The 19,235-nt window shown below is 23.6% G+C and overlaps 1 protein-coding gene across 3 annotated transcripts; it reads right to left on the bottom strand.

The window, feature by feature from the left end:
• Positions 1 to 674: 674 nt before the first annotated feature.
• LOC112599005 (zinc finger C2HC domain-containing protein 1A-like) lies at positions 675 to 8,666 on the bottom strand. Of its 3 annotated transcripts, none has more exons than XM_025345700.1 (8): positions 8,448 to 8,666; positions 8,167 to 8,273; positions 5,759 to 6,234; positions 5,484 to 5,640; positions 4,690 to 4,756; positions 4,467 to 4,625; positions 1,711 to 2,349; positions 675 to 906 (listed from the first exon to the last, which is right to left on the bottom strand). In XM_025345700.1, exons 2-8 carry the CDS (start codon positions 8,246 to 8,248, stop codon positions 759 to 761), a joined length of 1,728 nt encoding a protein of 575 aa, XP_025201485.1. In that variant the 5' UTR covers positions 8,249 to 8,273; positions 8,448 to 8,666; the 3' UTR covers positions 675 to 758. The 3 variants fall into 3 exon arrangements, 2 of the variants coding, with proteins under 2 accessions (XP_025201485.1, XP_025201486.1); XR_003114917.1 differs by having other exon boundaries at positions 818 to 906; positions 1,598 to 2,349; XM_025345701.1 differs by lacking the exon at positions 8,167 to 8,273.
• Positions 8,667 to 19,235: the final 10,569 nt, after the last annotated feature.

Genomic DNA, 19,235 nt, shown 5'->3' with positions numbered 1-19,235 from the left:
TATGGGTACTATTGTTTTGTTTAGACATTTCTTAGTACAAAAAGTAATTTAATGTATTGGTCAAATGTTATATTCTAATGTATTAAGTCTTAATATAATACATTATACAATAATTGAACTCGTGAAAGAGAAATACAAACAATATATTTTCAGCGATTTGTTATTGTATTCACATTTTTTCCTCAATACTTATGGACTTAAATATGTAATGTAAATGATAGGGTCATACATGAAAACATATTTTTTCTTTTTTTTTTTTTTATGCTGAAGTTGAACCTTTAAAACTCTCTTTGTGTATGTTCCTAGTGTCGATAATACTTGTTAGATACATAAGTCAGTATAATTATAAGTTTATTGTTTACACATTATAAATTCTGAACTAAGAAAACTAATCAATTGTAATGCAAACAATTCAAGCAATTAAAAATTAATATTTTAAATACCTTAACAATATTACTTCACACAACAATTAAATTATTGTTAATACTTTGGTCTTGTTGCATTAGTAGTATAAAAATAAATTAAGTGACAAGATACACTCAAACTAATTTCAATTAAAAAATCAGTCTCAGGGGTTAAGTAAAATAATGCAATTTCATACTATAATAATATTATAAACTGCTGTTAACTTATTAATTATAACTTGTAAGTATAAAAATATTAAAATATACACTTCACTCTACAAATTAAACATATTGTAAATTTTGTTTTCTTAATACCCTTAATAAGACATAAATATTGAAATTAAAGCAACTCAATCATGATACTATGCGCCGCATGCCACACTCTGTACAAAATTTAATATCAACGATTGGATATTTGAACCCACATTCGTGACAAAATTTAGCAGTTTTCAGCAGTTGAAGATAATTGTCGGTTGTCGTCTGTTCAGATTTTCTGTTCAAGCTAATCATAAAAAACAAAAAAATAATAATAATAATATAATATAACTAATATAAATTACTTTACATAATAAACAACTGTAAAATTGTTATTAATTTAAAAGAATATCCACTAGAATAAACAACAACAAATCTTTATTAAATAATAAAATTAATCAAATATTTTTCATAGTAAATTTATAAAAATCATTAATAATATAAATTAATTAAAGCTATTAATGATTTGTATTGATAATATTGTAGTCTTAGGTGATTTGATAAGCTAAATAGGTAATGTTTAGTGATTAATGAGTTATTTGATCAGATAATTTATAAAATGTGTTATCATGTGTCACTTTGGGTATACTATTTTGTTTTAATTATTTATTTGAAACAAACACACAACCTGGTGAATATATTTTTTCTTAAATATAGATGCCAAAAATACAATACATTTAATCAAAATAATAAAAAAAAAAATTTTGTGAAAATACTTATGATTAATAACAAAATGGCATAGTAATTTATTTTGTTTATTTTTGTTTAGCTAAACAAATTATTCTTTTAGATAAAAAAAAATTGATTAACTAATATTGTATTTTTACTTGGTGTTTAAACTCAGACCAAATAAGCAAAACTATAATCAAATTTGTGTTATAATGTGCTATAATATTATCAAATTTGTATAATGTTAATAATTTTAATGTGTTAACTACCCGTGTTAGGCTGATTTTGGCTAAAATCAGTAAGTGTTGGATTCCAAATGAAACCCGTTCAAACCGTGCAAGTACCCGATGACAATTGAAACACCATTGATTGTTCGCCTTACCTTCCGTAAGCCGAATCAGCACTGCTATTTGAATTAATCCCATTGATCATACTAAGGGCAGAGGTTCTATTCAAAGATGGTGATACTATATCATCATCATCTGTTATTTTCAATAAGTTCTCAAATTCTGACACAGATTTTAAAAGTTCTTGTTCTGCCAAATCAAATGTGAGATTTGATTTATTTTTTTCATTATCACCATAAAGCATATTTTCAATAGCTATATGTTTTTTATTATTATGGTTAATGTTTCGTTTTGTAGGACTTTTAAGATGATCTATATCTCGTTCTACAGCACTATGAATCTTATTATTAAAGTCAGCAGATTCAATACTGACAATGGAACACAAACTTAAATTGCTTAAATTATGTAGTGGATGATTATTAAGATTAGTGTCCGAGTGAAAATCATTAGGAAATGTGTTTTCAATATTATCTGGAGATACTACTAAAGAAGAAACAGGTGAATATTTAACGAATGCAGATGTTGGAGACATTTGAAGATTCTCAATATTATCAGTTTGGACACATTTTAACGGATTTTTAAGACCAATGTCAATTATGTTAATGTCTAGATCGAGCTCTTTCATTTGTTGTTCAGCTGATTTAAATGGATCGTAAATATCCAAATGGGGTTGGCTAAAACATTAAAAGATCACAATGTAATAGTATTGAAAATTTACAACAATTAAAAAATAATGTTTTCAATAAGCTATATTGATTGTAAAGAATAATAACATTTTAAGGATTGTATAAGAAATAATCTTTACAACAACTGTTGCCTACACATTTAACGATAACTACTTTAATTTAATGTTTAGTACATAAGTGTATAATACCACATCATTAATAAAATTAAAATACAAGTCATAAAATTTAAAAACGCAGTCCTTTTTATCACTGTAATTTACACTTATTGCCATGTTAGTAACTCCTTAAATATTATTAATAACCTTGGAATGAATATACAGCTTGTTTAATTTATTCAATTATTTACTGGCATTTGAAACTAATTTTAATACACTATTTATATATTTTATTACAACTACTGGCTGTATTTATTGAAGTTATGTTTGAAATGTAAAATTAAAATTATTTTTTTATTATTATACTTGTTTACATTTTACGAATGACATTATTAAAATGAATAAATATCATCAAATACAACATAAAATGTATAAATTAAATAAAAGGTTGTGCTTACTCCTAACACTAAATTAATCGTTTTAGAACAAGTTGGTAAAAAGACAACATAACAACTATTATAGTAATTACATTTTACCTTAATAATCTATGATAGCCAGTGACTAAAAATAATGTAATTTAAATTAAAGTATAAAAAGGCCTTTATTCAATTTTTTGGTTTGAATTAAAATAAAAACAAATTGTTTTCCTATGTGTACATGAAATATTTTTAAAAATTTTAACTTCTCAAAAATAAGTGTAATTCTTCTTATCAATTAAAATAATCTGGACCAAATTCAAGGTAATTTGTCAAAAATATTTTGTGTTTCTTAAATTGTAATCACACTGTATAATACTTATGAAATAGTCATTGAACATAAGCTTTAAATGTACAAACATCTTGACTGACAAATTTTATAGATTCATTAAATCAAATTTAAAAATATAACTAATTTACTTTAGTAGTAATATTTATAAATGATAGATAAATACTTTTTCATAGGTTAACATTAAAAAATATTAATTTGTTTTTCTATTGAAAAGATAGAGTTAGAATCAAAATTGTTTAGAATAATATACACAACATCTAATTTATTTTTTTGACACAATATTATAGCATCTGACTTAGTTTTCATAATATCAGAATATGGTCCTAGATTTTGGCTGATCTCTTAAAATATATTAAATATATAATTATTCATAAATAAATTAGTTAATAAAATATTAATCAATGCATGGAATAGAATATATTAGGATTCTCATGATTATTATCTTTTATAATATTCATATTTTAATCGTTATTAACAAGTTTCTGAATATTAAATTAAATTAAAAACTTCCTAAAATACAAGTTATATCTTGTTATCTAAACTTCTAATACATTTTATTTAAAAATAAATTTTTTTTCAATATTTAATTTTTATAACTTTTAATAAGTTAAATAATTCTCAAGATAAGAATTTTATAAAACTCAACAGTTGATATTATTTTATATTGTCCATTTGTTATACTTACTATACTTTTGTATTCTGTAACACTTGCTTTACTTGATTAGCTTTTTTGAATTGAATTTAATTTTTACTTTAAACAGTTTCTTTTAGATAAAAATTTTAATTCAAATGTATTAAACATGAATGTATGTTTTTATTAGTATTTATAGCTAAAGAGATTAGTATTATTTTAAGATTTTTAATGGACTAATTTTAGTGCTATTTATTTATTTATTTATTTTATAACTAATACTTTACAATTGTCAGTGAATACAATAATTTTGACATTGAATAAGTATTTTGAAATTAAATTTTTGTTAAGCGTGTAATATGACATTTTGATTATCAATATTTTTTTTATAATTTCATAAAAATATATTAAGTGAATCTATATTTATTGTAACTCATAGTTGTATTAAAATTATTTACCTATATAATTTATTTGAAAATATCTTGTAAATATTTTTTTCTTTTTAATAAATTGAAATGCAAAATATTTTTAAATTTAAACAATGAATGATTTAATTAACAATCAATGTATAGCTCATTTAAACATTTAGATACATTATGCTTTCCACTTACGATTTTGATATATTTTTTTTGTCAAAATTATTAACCATTTTATTAATTTCTTGTTTTATGTGATTTTTAGAACCAAGGATATAGGCTGATTCAGATTTCTTCATAGCTAACTCATTTTTTGTATCTGGCTTTTGGGGCAAGTATATAGCATTTCTATCCCTGAAAGAATAATACTAAATTAATTTAAAAATACAAATACATTTTATATGATAACTATGCTTACCCATAGAGGCTTTTAGATGTTTGATCTTTCTTTTTCACTACTGTTGACATTTGACGTGGGATATTAGCTAAACAAATTAATTTAATATTATTTTTATATCTTACTTTTGTTTTAATTAAATTTACTATATTTCTACCTACAATTAATATTAATATTAATTTTCTATAGTATTATATCATAGTTTTAACAGTATAAATTTAAAATACGAAAACTACAAAATAAAATTAATTTTTTTTTATAGTTAGTTATATATTGAGTTCTATTATTAAACACTGTGTCTTCTTTTATAATAACATATGTGTTTTAGAAAAGTTAAAGTACAGCCAGATAAAGGGAGAAATTATAAATAAAGATATCTAAATATAAATAATACAATGGTAACTCCTGCACTCACTTAAGGAAATAAGTTATTTAAATATCTAGTCCATACTTATTTAATATTAAAATTTATATTTCTTGAAACACTTCCAAACAGTACTATATTTTTTATTCTGTTTCACTTACATTAAACAATATTAATATTAAAATGTTCCAGCTAGAATACTAGGGAGAATACTTTTATTAAATAACTTATATAAATCACATTTTATAGAAGTAAGTTCATTAATGAATAAAATATTTTTCAATATAGTAATATTAATGCTTAGTTAGTTCTGAAATATAAAATAAATATATACTCACCATTGAATATAGATAAAAACAATTTAAGGATGTAATATTTTGACTATGATAGTTTTTGATGGATATTACTTAAAACATATAAAGTTTGTAGGTAAAAAATTAAATATACTTACATACATTTCTATTTGGTGGAATTCTTTTTTTAATAGTTTTTAGAGGTTGTATAACTTTTATTGGTACACTCGAAACATCTTGAGTAAGATTTTTGGTTTTTGGAGAATATTTCTCTTTAGTTACTGTACGCTGTGACTTAAGTGGAGGAGCACGGTACTAAAAATAGAAATAAATTCAAAATAATAAACCAATCAAAATTAAAATATTTTTATTTTTTAAATTTATTAGAAACTAAAAATGGGTACTTATAACATTTTTAATTAATTATACTGACTTTTATTCTTGCTTCAAGTCGTTCTTTAGCTACTTGGCTTATCACTGGTGCAGTAGATATTCTTTGAGCTTTTTCTCTGCAAAATTCTACATGTCGATCGTATGATTTAGGTCCAAAATTTCGCGCACAATGTGGACATTCTTCAGAATCAATAGGTTTAGTCGGCACAGGTTTATCATCAACTTTTTCCCCTCGTGCTGCTTTTACAGCTCTAACAAGCTCTTCATGCTTAGCTTTCCAGTTCTTCTTAGATTTTTCTATACCTATATAAGCATCTTGAGTCTTTTTCATATGTGGTAAATATGCTGCCATCTCAGTACCTTCTCTACGCTGTTTAGATGAATCAAATGGCACCTTACGTTTTTTAGCGTTTTTTTGACATATAGTTGTGTGGCGTTGTAATAAATTTGGACGGAATGAACGATTGCATATTATGCACGGTAGCAATTCAATAATCTCATTTTCTTTTGGAAATTCTATAATAATAATAGAAACAAATATCAATATAAACATATATATATATTATATAATTTATACAGATATTGTAAAAAAATAATATTCTAATTTAGTGATTACTTTATACTGAGCTATATAAATTAATCAATATGATTTTTAGTGTTCAATGTCACATATAATTTAGGAATAAAATTACAATTATTAAATTAAACAAAGAGGAAAAATAGTTAGAAACTTAATAATTAAATGTACAAACAATATGTAGTAAGTTTTAATTTTAAATAATTCAAAATAAAATGTATTAAACAAATAGAAAAGCATTAATTAATACTTAATCTTAAACTGTGGTTATTGTACCTAATAAAGAAACCATAAGAAAATTTTACTTTTTTTAAGTAATTTCTATCATACCAATATGGTAATAAATCTGATAATCCATAAATTTGGAACCCATTTTTTTCTTACTGTTGCACTGTAGGTACCAAAGTTAATAGAGAATTTAAAATCTTAAGATCTACTAATATTAAACTTATAATCTTTCATGAAATATTAAGTATAAAAAAAATTAATTGCATAAAAAAGTATTAAAACAAAAAAATTATCAAGAGATATGAATAGTGAAGTAACCAGGGAAGTGTTCTGGGTGTTGAAATACCTCTTCTTTCATCAACCATATTTATGCAATCAATACATATATATGTGTGTGTGTGATGTGTGATACAGATTTTTTTTATTAGCTTTTTGTACATACGATTACAAAGAATAACAATTATACAATAAAATTTAAATAATACAATATTCAATAAAATTAGATTTGAAGCCCAGCTTTTATTATCATTATAAAGGCTATGATTTAATTTATAACTATTCTTGATTTAAAGTTAAGAATAGAAAAAAGGTTTAGGGAAAGTCGAAAAGAATGTGGGAAGATCCAGATTTATACTAAATATATTGTCATATGGTTCTATTTTATATTATTAATAAGATAATTTATGAATTCAATAGAGTATATAAAACCCTTCATATGTTATATTTAAATATCCTAGCTATACGCCTGAATACAAGTATAAAATGTTTATGGCATAAAAAATTATCACTTAAAAAAAGATGAAATATTTTTAATAAGTAAAAAATAAGAGATTTTACTATAAGAAATACATAATATAAAGGAACAAAGCTTTTTTTTTTTTTTTGTTCTAATAATAGTTAACAATTCTGTGACAAAGGGAAGGTAAAAGTTGTTTATAGAAAAAATATTCAACACTCATAAATTGAATTTCCATTTAAAACCTATAGATTATTATCCTAGAAAACAAACCTAAGAATAAGGCCATTTGATTAAAAATCATATTATAAATTACAATTATTAATAGAAAATAAGTAAAAATAAAATATCTATTAAAAGATTTAATATCTCAGAAAGAATTCATTTTTAAGTAGTTAAACAGAAACCTATACCTAAATAATTCTAATCAATGATGATAGTGTTATAAAATTTTTCCATTCTAATATTTTTAAATTCAATGCAGGAAATCATGAAGAGTAATTTACTTTTTATATTACTATCGTTTAATATAGAATAGACTATTCCATAATCAATAGTACTATTTATAATATTTTAAAGTCATACCCAAAAATAATAAATTAATATATTTTTTAATCATTTCTACACTTGATACATATATTGTAGTATGAATATAATTGAATTTTAACATAGTAATATATTAATAAATCGTGTAATAAAATGGTCTCATGCAAAAAATATATAGTTTCTATAATTAGCTAATTATCAAATTTAGTTTTTCAATATTTTGTTACACTCACAAACTACAAAAATAAAAGTTAAAAAGCATATCAATGATTAAAATAAAAAAAAAAACAGACAAAAATAAAATATATTAGGTGGACCATAGGGATTTCAAGCAAACACAATATAGGTAGTAAAAACCTACGTGTCGAATACAAACAGAATAGATGAGCAGTAGATAGTGTAGATCTAGATACTGCCCGAAATCGACCTTGGATTTTTTTCATCTCAGTATGATTAATCAATAATTGTCTAAAAAAATCATAATAATAACAATTTATAAGCAACTAACATTGTACAACCATTAGGTAGCACTAGAGAACACTATGCTATATTAATATAACTTTATAAAAGATAAAAATATCAAATGTTCAGTAGGCTTCAGTAGATTTTAATGATTACAAAATAAAAATGCGCATTAGGTACCTTCGTTATAGCACGTTTGGTCCATTTTTGGAAAGTGGATCTCGCGAAGGATGGCAACAACGAAATAATGTACTGTTGTCTATAATAGTACGTAGGCAGCACACACACGCACACCTGAGAAGGTAGGTAACAGTAGATATGGCTGTAGGTACCGTGTACAATATAAGTCAGTTATTTTAACACTCGACCGAATCACCGACGGCGGAGAGAATGTTAAGTTTGAAAACAGTAAATAACTTAGCAACAAGACGGGATGGTTGTTACTATAATAATAATAATAATAATAATAATAATAATAATATAATAATTATATTTTCGTATCTACGAGTGTCACGCGGGGGCGGAAAACAATCGATACGACTCAACAACAGTTCGTGTACTGTGTAGGATGACACGGTGAATCGAACCGTTCGCACGAGTACGTCTTGAGGCAGGCAAACGAAATGTTATAACGTATGACATACGGTGAATTTATACGAGTAAATTATGACTAGGTTTGACTAAAAACAACAGTTACTTTTACTGTATAAAAACATTATTCTACTTAGGATTCGACATTCACGATGCGGATACCAGTGACGAGTAGCGGCAGTGTAAAACAGAAGGTTACATTTCACTGACTGAAGTATAGCTGACTAGTGACTACTGAGACATCCCGATCCCGAGTGAAGACTGAAAGTGAAAACAACTGTATCAGTCTGTATCAACGACTATCATTATTCATTAATATTGATAACTTTAAATGTGATAAAAATGACAGATTAAGTAAGAGATATCACGATTAAAGTATTTTGTGGCTACGATAAACTGATAACACTATCTAGTGATACAGGTGCATGAACGTAAACAGACGATAAAAAATGGGATTCAATCGTGGAGTAGAAAATATATTTTATTTATGAAGTGAATTATTGTAAGATGTAGATAAATTATTTATCTAGATTGTGGTTAATTGAATAAGCAACACAAATGCGTAATTATCAGCTTAATTTCCCAAGTACAATATTTGCTTCATAAATCAAAAAACTTAACAATAAAACTTAATTTTTAATTTTTTAAATTTTTTTAGTTTTTAAAATGTGTTTAATATATTTTGATGTCATTCTTTCATTTAAAAACCAACAATTTTAATAAGGTATTACTTGTCTACGTAGTTTACCTACATATTTTATTTGTTTCATAGGTAGGTCATTTTTATTTCGACTTATTGGTTGTTCACTCATACTTGCGTGATTTAAAATTTCTTTGATAATTATTCCAATATAAAATATTGTTAAATTTTTACAATGAGTTTGTAAATATTATATACTCAACTGCAGAGCTGATTTCATTGGTTTTTTATGAATTTCAAACACATTTTTAAGTGTTTTTAGTGCATTTATTAATCTTATGGTATTTTCTAAGGCATTTTAATGCGTTTTCTAGTAATATTCGTATCAAATAGGTATACAAAAAGTTTAGTTAAAAATGTATAAAATTTACAATTTAATTAAGTGGTTAAAAGTTAAAAATAAATTCATATTATATCTTTAGATACCTACTAATATTTGAAAACAGAATTTCAAAAAAATTAATGTGGAAATCGCAATTTTTATCAAATGAATATATCACTTTAAACAAGATCAGTTAATTTGTTGTAATTTAAAAATGATTAATTATATAGTTAACTTTCCACAATTATACTTAATTTAATAAAATATATCTTATTGAGACAAAAAAATAAAATGATTTCTCCCTAACTATAGTTCTACGAATTATTATGTAAGACGGACATAGTAGTCGCCTCGTAAATACAATTGCGTATAGTTTAACTGACGACCGCGATCCACTTTCGAAAATAAAACCTAAAAAATATTCGATAGGAAAAAGATTTCTAGAAGAATAAATTTTTAGAAAAAATATTATCTGTAAATATACACAAGTATTAGTTAGAATTTGCAGACTATACAATTCATCTGTATTGATGGTATAGGTATACGCAATACGCTATATATTTATATAGCATCAAAGGAAATTATAGTACTTATATTCATATTTGTGTAGTTGTGTATTTTAAATTCTAAGTGGAGTAATGCATTTATTTTATTGATTATATATACTGATGAGTTTTATTTTTCATTAGAAACAGTTAAAATGCTATGATTTTAAGTTTTAACTTATATATACGTAATGTAATAACTCTAAGTAATATAGATTGACAAACCATCTCCGCACAGAATTGTTATTTATGTAATTATATATGTAATAATAAAACATTATTCAATACATTCATGATACATACAGTTACTCAATGTCTCAATGACGAAGTATATTAAATAATTTAACTGATTTTTGTAAAAACAGAACAGTATTCCAATCCAATATCTACTTGCCTACATTTTAAATTCTCAGTGAAGCAATGAATCTATTGATTTTACAATGATATTGTTTTTCATTAACCTAAGGTTTAAAAATTTAAAAGATACCTCATAAGTCATAAGTAATTCATACTGACACTAAAAAATCTGAAAAAATATATAAATATATTTTTTCATAGATAATGTGGACGATAATTAGATATAAGACTATAAATAATTGTATTTGCGGTGGGTACCTAATAAATATGTCTGAAAATGAATAGTTAAGATAGTTTAATCGAATCTATCGTACATTATTCTGATAATTTGAGCATAAGTACATAACCCGCTTTTATATAATAATAATAATAATTTACGTTTTATGTAATATGGTTGATCCAGGAATTATCCAAAAAGGTGGGAGATAATTACAATTTATCCAATACCAAACTTAATCTTATTTTATAATGCAGTAAATTATCTAAAAATATTTTTTGTTTCATATAATTTGTGGGCATTTCAAACTAAAGTAGTAATCAGAATTTGCAAAAAAAATATGGCAATGCATATAACTTCTAACCCTATAGTTAATGGCTGTAACTGTATCATACAGTACACCAATACTTTTATAAATAATTCTGCGCTGTCATCAAAATTTGATATCAGAGGAATGATGTATTAATAAATAAATGTAAGTCGTAAGGGTATACACACTTTAAGAATAAAAATGTTGAAACATTTTTTTTTCGAGAAAGTTCAAAGCATTAATACTCTGTAGAACCAAAGCCAACAATGTAAAATTAGAGCTGTAAATCTGTTCAATCTTTGTAAAATCAGTACGTATTATTTTATAGCTTTATTATAAATATTTGTTTTAACTAAAATATTTACATATTTTAAATGTATCAATGCTAAGACTAACGTTTTTATATGATTCCAATTAATAAGACAATCGAATAAAACATAGGTAATATTTATAGTATAGTTGCTATAAATTATAATATTAATGATTAAAAATATTTATAACTTGAATAAAATAATTTTAATAATTTTAATACCAGTCATTGCGTATTAAAATAAAATTAAAAAAAAATGTTGAGTAATATTTTAGGTATTACATTTTGCGTAAATAATATTGTCAACTAGGTATTATAATATAATATTGCTTTTGTGTTTTGATAAAACTCAACGTTCAATACTAATTTCGATGAATGTATCAATAAAAACAAGATTATTAATCATGTATACTCACAAATTACAACAATTTGTTCAAAATTATCGACATGACCGTCGAAAACGCTATCAGAGTAAAATGTATTTCAGTGATTGAACACAATATGTTATATGTAAATGGTTACTGGTGTCACCAGTATATCGATATTTACGCAAACGATATAATGTAATCGAAATTAAATTACATCAGCTTCCGATACTCGTTTATACTACTTAGTATAAACCAATTCAGCAAACATCAATTTACCATTTACACATTAATTTACCATTAATACGCGATTTATACCTATTCTATTCATCATAACATTTAATATTTAGATTTGGGTCACGTAGTAATAAGTACCTATATTTGATTTAAATTTGATTTGAATTATTTATTTATTTTTTTTTTTGTGTGTTAACATAACATCATAATCATGTATAATAGTTGTACACTTTTAATTCTTCTATACCAATGCATTTATTATATTAAGTATTCATACTACGATTCATGAAATAAAACTATTTTTGAAATCATTTAAAAATGTCTGAGAATTATATTAATTCAATTGGGAGTTATCTATAGCTAATCTGTAAAAGTCGTACAATGTTGAATACCTCTAACTAATACTTTACTGTATGCTAAATAGATACTATAATAAAGATACTTATACAGTTATACTTTAACTTTCGTTTCAAAATTGAAATTGAAATAATCTCGAAATTAGAGACCCAATTAGCCTATTTTGACATAATTGATAATATAGATATTGTAGGTCTACTATAGTACTATACGCAAGTAGGTACACTATAATAATCAGGCGCGTGCGTAACCGAGCCGGAAAGAGGTACAACGGATGAGTCTGGCGTACAAAGCTACATACTTATTTTATATATATCTGTATAATATGTGCAATGTGCTGTTTGTTATATATTATTTACTGAATTGTTTACTACAATAAACGATGCCAGCTAAAGAGTAGTATTGTTCACACAGATCCTCCTTTGCTGTCGGTTATCTAAGGAAAAATAAAGTACACTAATATTAATGTATTTTTATTTTAAATTTGTAAACAAATAGCAACGATTTATAATTTAATCATTAGTTAAATATTATCTTTACGCTTATAGGAAAACTGTTTCAGAGGAAATTCGAAAAACTATAAATTTAAAACTTCAATTAAACTAGATTTATAGCCATTGGCTATTGCATAAATTTTGGAATAAAAAGTAAATAATTATCTGAATTCTCCCACAAAAATTGTTATTTTAAAATAATTATATTCCTCGTTTTGTTCTAAATCTATGAACAACGAGTAAATATTAATTTGATAAAATCTTTAAAATAAAAGTTTTTAAAAATGTATTTATTTTATAACAAAATTGTGTACTTATGTGTATTTATTTTTATTTTTATAGAAGAGTTGATGCTTGTAAATTAAATGATTTTTTTGAAGTAAAAACAAACATGAATACAACCAAAATAAAGAATCATTATTATTATCAAGTTTAAATGTATTCAGGTGCTTAGCATTTTTAAGTATACGTACAAGTACAAATACTATTAATAGTTTCCATTGGCCAATAGCCATTACTATCATTGTATGCATCAGTATTTTTTCAAAATCATATATTTATGATCTACATAAGTCATAGGTTATAAATTTATAAGTTATTAGTCACATTATATATATTCTATACACATGAAATTTATTTGTTACAATCAACTTAAATATTAAACTTATTTTAACCGTTGTATATAGACTGCTGCAGTTACTAGGGATTTTTTGAAATGTGTTAGAAGGAGAACCTCTAATATAATTACAAACAAAAAATTTAAAATTAATTAAAATAAAATAATAATTTTTTCAAACTAATATGTTCGTATTTTTTTGTTGTGTTACCTAAATATTAACGTAATTTTTATGATAGGTACCAAGCAAATACATGGACATTATTTGTCTAACAAATTTTTAAGTAAATTAATCGAATAATAAATAAGTACAATATTTATAGATATAGAGTTATAAATTTACCGTAAAATGTATTACGTAACCAAGATTTTTTTAAATTTCGTCATACTACAAATAAAAAAATTAAAAATACAGTACAATTTTTTTATTTGAATTTCAAGTTCAAATGCATGAGAATTACGAACATTTACAAATTATTTTTTAGATAAAAATTCATAACCTTTTTAATTTTTACATCTAAGTTTGAATGTATATTACAAGATTACATTCTTCGCACGTTTTATGACTAAAAATTTCAAAAAATTTTAGCGTTAAGTCATATATATATTTATAATTTTGATTTAAGTTAAAATAATTTCGAGATTGAATATTCAAACATATAATAACGATAAACTTTCACGTATATATTATTATATTTTATTATAAATAAAGAATTTAGTAAAACATTTAGATTAATTTTAAGATATTACCTCGTATACTATGAACCTATTCATACATCGTTCCACAGCAAGTCGGTATATGAACTCAAAACTTAAAGGGTAATAATAATACGCGATATAAATTTCAAGAATATATACTATTATAATAAATAATAAATACAATATTTTCGAAAAAAATGAATTCAATCTACTTTATTAGGTACTAATACTAAAATAAATTATCAAATAATAATATAAAATATATATTGTAAAGTGTACTTAATAATATAGGCTGACACACCGTTCCTGCTCAGAATCTTTTTTCGTATGCAATGATTTATCATTCAGTTAAAATTTAACTCATCCATTACAGTGACATACTCCATGATGAGGTACACCTGCTATAATATAACAGAGCGACTTCGCCAGTTTTTTCTGCATTTGACGATGTAAAAATAAAATATTTTTAACTACATTAGAAGTAGTAAAGTATAAAACATAAAAATACGATTCATAATGCGTGTGTCGCGTGTGTAGTGAATGATGTTTGCAGTGCGATTAATTAAAATATAGCTTACATTCTTAGATTAATAGGTACTATATACAATGATTTTTTAGTAATAATATAATGTTTGACCTTTATTTTTGATAGATTTGATAAGCCAATACATTTTTATTTTAATATAAAATAATGTAAATCTATTATTAAATATTAACCTATTTGATATGCCCTCATAACAAAAAGTAAAGATAATTTTATAATATAAAGTAGCGAAATAATAATGAACAATAAAAAATACATACAAATATATAATCATGAAAATGGTAAAGTTAATAACTAAAGTCTAAAATTATATTTACAAAATATATTATTTGTTTATAATGACTAAATATATAGATATTTAAATAATGTACAGCTATTTACTTGATTTTACATTTTCATTTATTATTAAATCTTGTATATTATTGAAAATTGTTTTATATTAACTATTAAGTGATTAAGAACTACCAAGTTAATATACAGTGTGATTTCTATCAAAGGTAACACTAAATAATTCTTTTCAAAGACATTGGATTGAGGTGGGTTGTTTTTAAATAATTAGAGGCTATTGATATATACACATTTTTTACAATTTTTTAATTTTTAACCCTTTTTATTGTGTGCACACGTAGTACAACTTGTATTTTTTAAATAGCAACACCTACTTTCAACAGTAGATTTAGATAAACCAACATTTTTTAAGTCGATTTGGTTCTTTTTATCATAGCTCTAAAACCAAAATTGACTTAATGACAATGCGTTAAAGTTTCGATTAAAATAATTAAATTTTTCAACAATAGGTAATCCTAGAATTTTATAAATTATCGTGTAATTTCAATTTTTTTTTTATATTTGTAGGCTTGAAGATATTATTACATTATTTAAATTTAATTTTGAGGAATTAATTAACTTAGATTACATCTTGACGTAAATTTTAGTTAATTTACTAAGAAAAAATTAATCAAATTAACACATTTTTCAATAATTTCTATTATTTATTTATAATGTATAATTATTTATTATCTTTGTTCGGTTTTATATTAATTTTATTTGTATTTATAATTTTTATATTGTACTATTTTTGTAGTATTCCAATAAAGTATATAATCTGGAATAATAAAAAGTTAGAGTCTCTCGACATTAATAATTTATTCTATATTTTCTTTATTTGATTTAAATTTGATTTAGTCAGTAATTATGTCTATACAAAAAATAATTTGTATTGTAATGATTTTATATTGTAATAATTTAGTTATGCGTTTAGGTCATCATTGTCTTAATTCATTATATTTATTTCATATTTTGGTATCATATCTGAAATTTGTTTATTATTGGCCTTTATTATTTCAAAATTAAAATTATTATTTTAATTTCTAATATATATATATATTTTTTTTTTGATCTATGTTGTTATTATATTTAGTAAAATATCGATCCAACAATATGTATTCTTAAAAATAACTTGTATAGAATAGTATAGTTCTAATTATTTGTGAAGTTTAAGTATCATATATATTTAATATGATGTTAAAAATGAATATCGTCAACTGATTGTTTGAGGTAAGCTCTTAAACATATTGTAATGGACATATATTTTAAAGTAAGCTGTTATACTTGTTTGATACCATATAATGTCTAAATAATGGTTAGGAAGTTAGGTGTTCACCAATGTATTAAAGTGCTGTAATTCATGTTCCTATTGTCATATTATTTTTTATTGTCACTTTCTATTGTTCATAAAGAAATTTGAGAAATTCAGATTCAAATATGCTAATTTAGCGAAATAGTGTCTGTTATAAAAAGTAATTGTTAATATGAGCACATAATTATAAATTAACTGACGTCTTTTTTGGGTTTTGGTCGTTTAAATTTGACAATGGCTATAGTGTCTTAGTGCCTAGTGGTTATATATCTTCTCGTAGTATAATGTGATAAATTAATTATATTTTTTCATTGAAAAATAAATTACTAATGTGTGATTTTATAGATAAATTAATTTATCAATTATTGAATTTCAGTTATTTAAGTTTAATCATAATTTGTTAAAATTGTTGTTGTAAGATGTTAAAATAAGTCGTTATATATATCATTTTATATAATTAGTACAGAAGTCAATAGTTCAGAAATTATACTTAATTTAATTTTCATTTGAATTTCTGCGGTAATTTTGTAAATGTAGATGTTATCACGACTAATTTGTTTTGGTCTTCATTTTTCTCTAGCACTTAATTGAAAAAAAATCGAACATCACTAATAATGCACGAGTGGCAAGTTTTCAAATAAGTGGTTAAATTAATTTAGTATCTAATAAGTAATAGTATGTCTAATGTTGAGATTTTAACTCGTCTAATTATAGTGAGAGACTAGTTGTGGTGCATCAAATTTTGAATTTTAATGCTTAATAAAACATTAATGAGCGCAAATTCCAATATATTTCAGTTCTGTAAGATTTGCCACTAACGTTTGCTCAACGCCAATATAATTATCATTACGTATTAAATTGAAACTTGAAATATACCTATACTACTTCTGAACTTGATTTTGCATTATTGTACCTACTACACTGTAATTGGTCCTTTTGACATGATTGGATAGAAAATTGAAATGTCATCACAGTAATAGAAGCGCTTTTGAGATGTAAATATTTCCAGCACTGGTCAAGTCGGAAAATTTGATCAAAAAGAGGTAAAACATAAAATAGGCAATGTCATTTATCATCTGGCTAACTTAGTCGATAAATAACAAAACTCTAAATCTTAGCATCGTGGATTTGGGTCCGAGGTTGTAAGCTATTTTTTAATAAAATAAAAAACTTTTACCAGTTGTTGGTCAGGTAAATATGGTATCATAGATTATTTTATATTATGCTAGGTTACCCGACTCCATCCGCAAAAAAAAAAAAAAATGAACAAATATAATTTATGGTACTAGGTGAATTTTAGAACATGGGCAACCATAGACTAGTTTTGTACACAAATCCAACCAAAATGAGATACAGATTGATTGAAATTAATTCTTGTTTTATCAATTTGTTTAAAAAAATTATATTATCCTTATTTTTTTTTCACTTAATCTTAAATAACAATTATTTTTTTTTTTGATCTTATATATGCGTGACGCGTGTGTATAATTTCATACAGTAAATTTAATTATATTACTAAATAAAAATATAAGATAGATTATTAAGCACTATAATAACTTTTAAATAAAAGGCTTATTTTAATCAAACAATGATTGACAAATATTTTTACTGCAAATTTAAGATTATATTTACTATTTTCTAGAACTACTTAGTGGTATACGGTATTTTTTAATCCAAGGATACAAAAGTATAAAGGTTTTCAAGTAACCCTACTTCACTAGGTATTTAAATAATACGCTTGAATGAACTGCATAATATCCATCGAGTCAATAATATGGAAATCTTTGCAATATCAATAAAAGCCTAGCGCTGCAACTAGAAGTCTTGAGGCTCAGGACATAATCAATCTATTAGGCCCCGAAGCTTATGTATTTAATATTTTTTTATAGGTCCATAACTCATAAATTTACAAATGTAATGATTGTAAAAGTTTTAAGAAGTCTAAAATTCTTGTTTATGTGAAGAAAGTGTAGTGAACATCTAGTATGTCGCTATTAAAATATAACTACTCTAATATTTATTTATTTTCTTTACAGATATTAATTATTATAGACTCAGTATATTTGTGTATATTGTATTAAAATATGTTTATGAATAAAATATTGCAAAACATAAATATCAGATTTATATTAAATATATAATTATAAAAACATTATTCAAATTAAAAAAAAGTTATAAAAATAAAAATAAAGATGTTGATAATTAATTAATAAAATATAAATTTATCAAATCTACTAAATATCGTCTATTGACAGTTAAAATAAAACGTAATGTGTACCATATTCATAAAAAATATATGATACATGACGTAGTATATTCGTTTATATAAAATATAATAATAGTTTCTTCCAAATCATTAAGAATCGAAATTCATTTTTCTTGCTTTTAAATTAGCGAAGTCATTTATAACTTTGTCCAAATTTATTTCAGATGTATAGCGTTGTTCAAAATTCAGTAGAGCTATATTAGTTTGATGATTTTGTGCTATCGAATTTTCAGGAAATTTCACAGCAAATAATAAAAAAATTCATTTTCAAGAATAAATGTAGCGAGTTCACCAGTTGTTTTTAAATTTTTGTTTATGCTAATTTTCCTAAGACAATAAATATATTAATAAATTTAGAACCTACGTCTAATTGATATTTAAGCACTAAGTTATAAGTGT

The sequence above is a fragment of the Melanaphis sacchari genome, unplaced genomic scaffold (genome assembly GCF_002803265.2).
Source record: "Melanaphis sacchari strain LSU unplaced genomic scaffold, SCAv2.0 Contig4_pilon_pilon, whole genome shotgun sequence".
Classification (NCBI taxonomy): domain Eukaryota; kingdom Metazoa; phylum Arthropoda; class Insecta; order Hemiptera; family Aphididae; genus Melanaphis; species Melanaphis sacchari.
This window is presented reverse-complemented; position numbering and strand designations above follow the sequence as displayed.

Coding starts and splice junctions, on each gene's coding strand:
- LOC112599005 (XM_025345700.1), bottom strand. CDS start 8,248: ATGAAAAAAATCCAAGGTCGATTTCGGGCAGTATCTAGATCTACACTA. Junction 6,235..8,166: donor ATTCTGTTTGTATTCGACAC/GTAGGTTTTTAC, acceptor TTATTATTATAG/AATTTCCAAAAGAAAATGAG. Junction 4,757..5,483: donor TCCACCAAATAGAAATGTAT/GTAAGTATATTT, acceptor TAATTTGTTTAG/CTAATATCCCACGTCAAATG.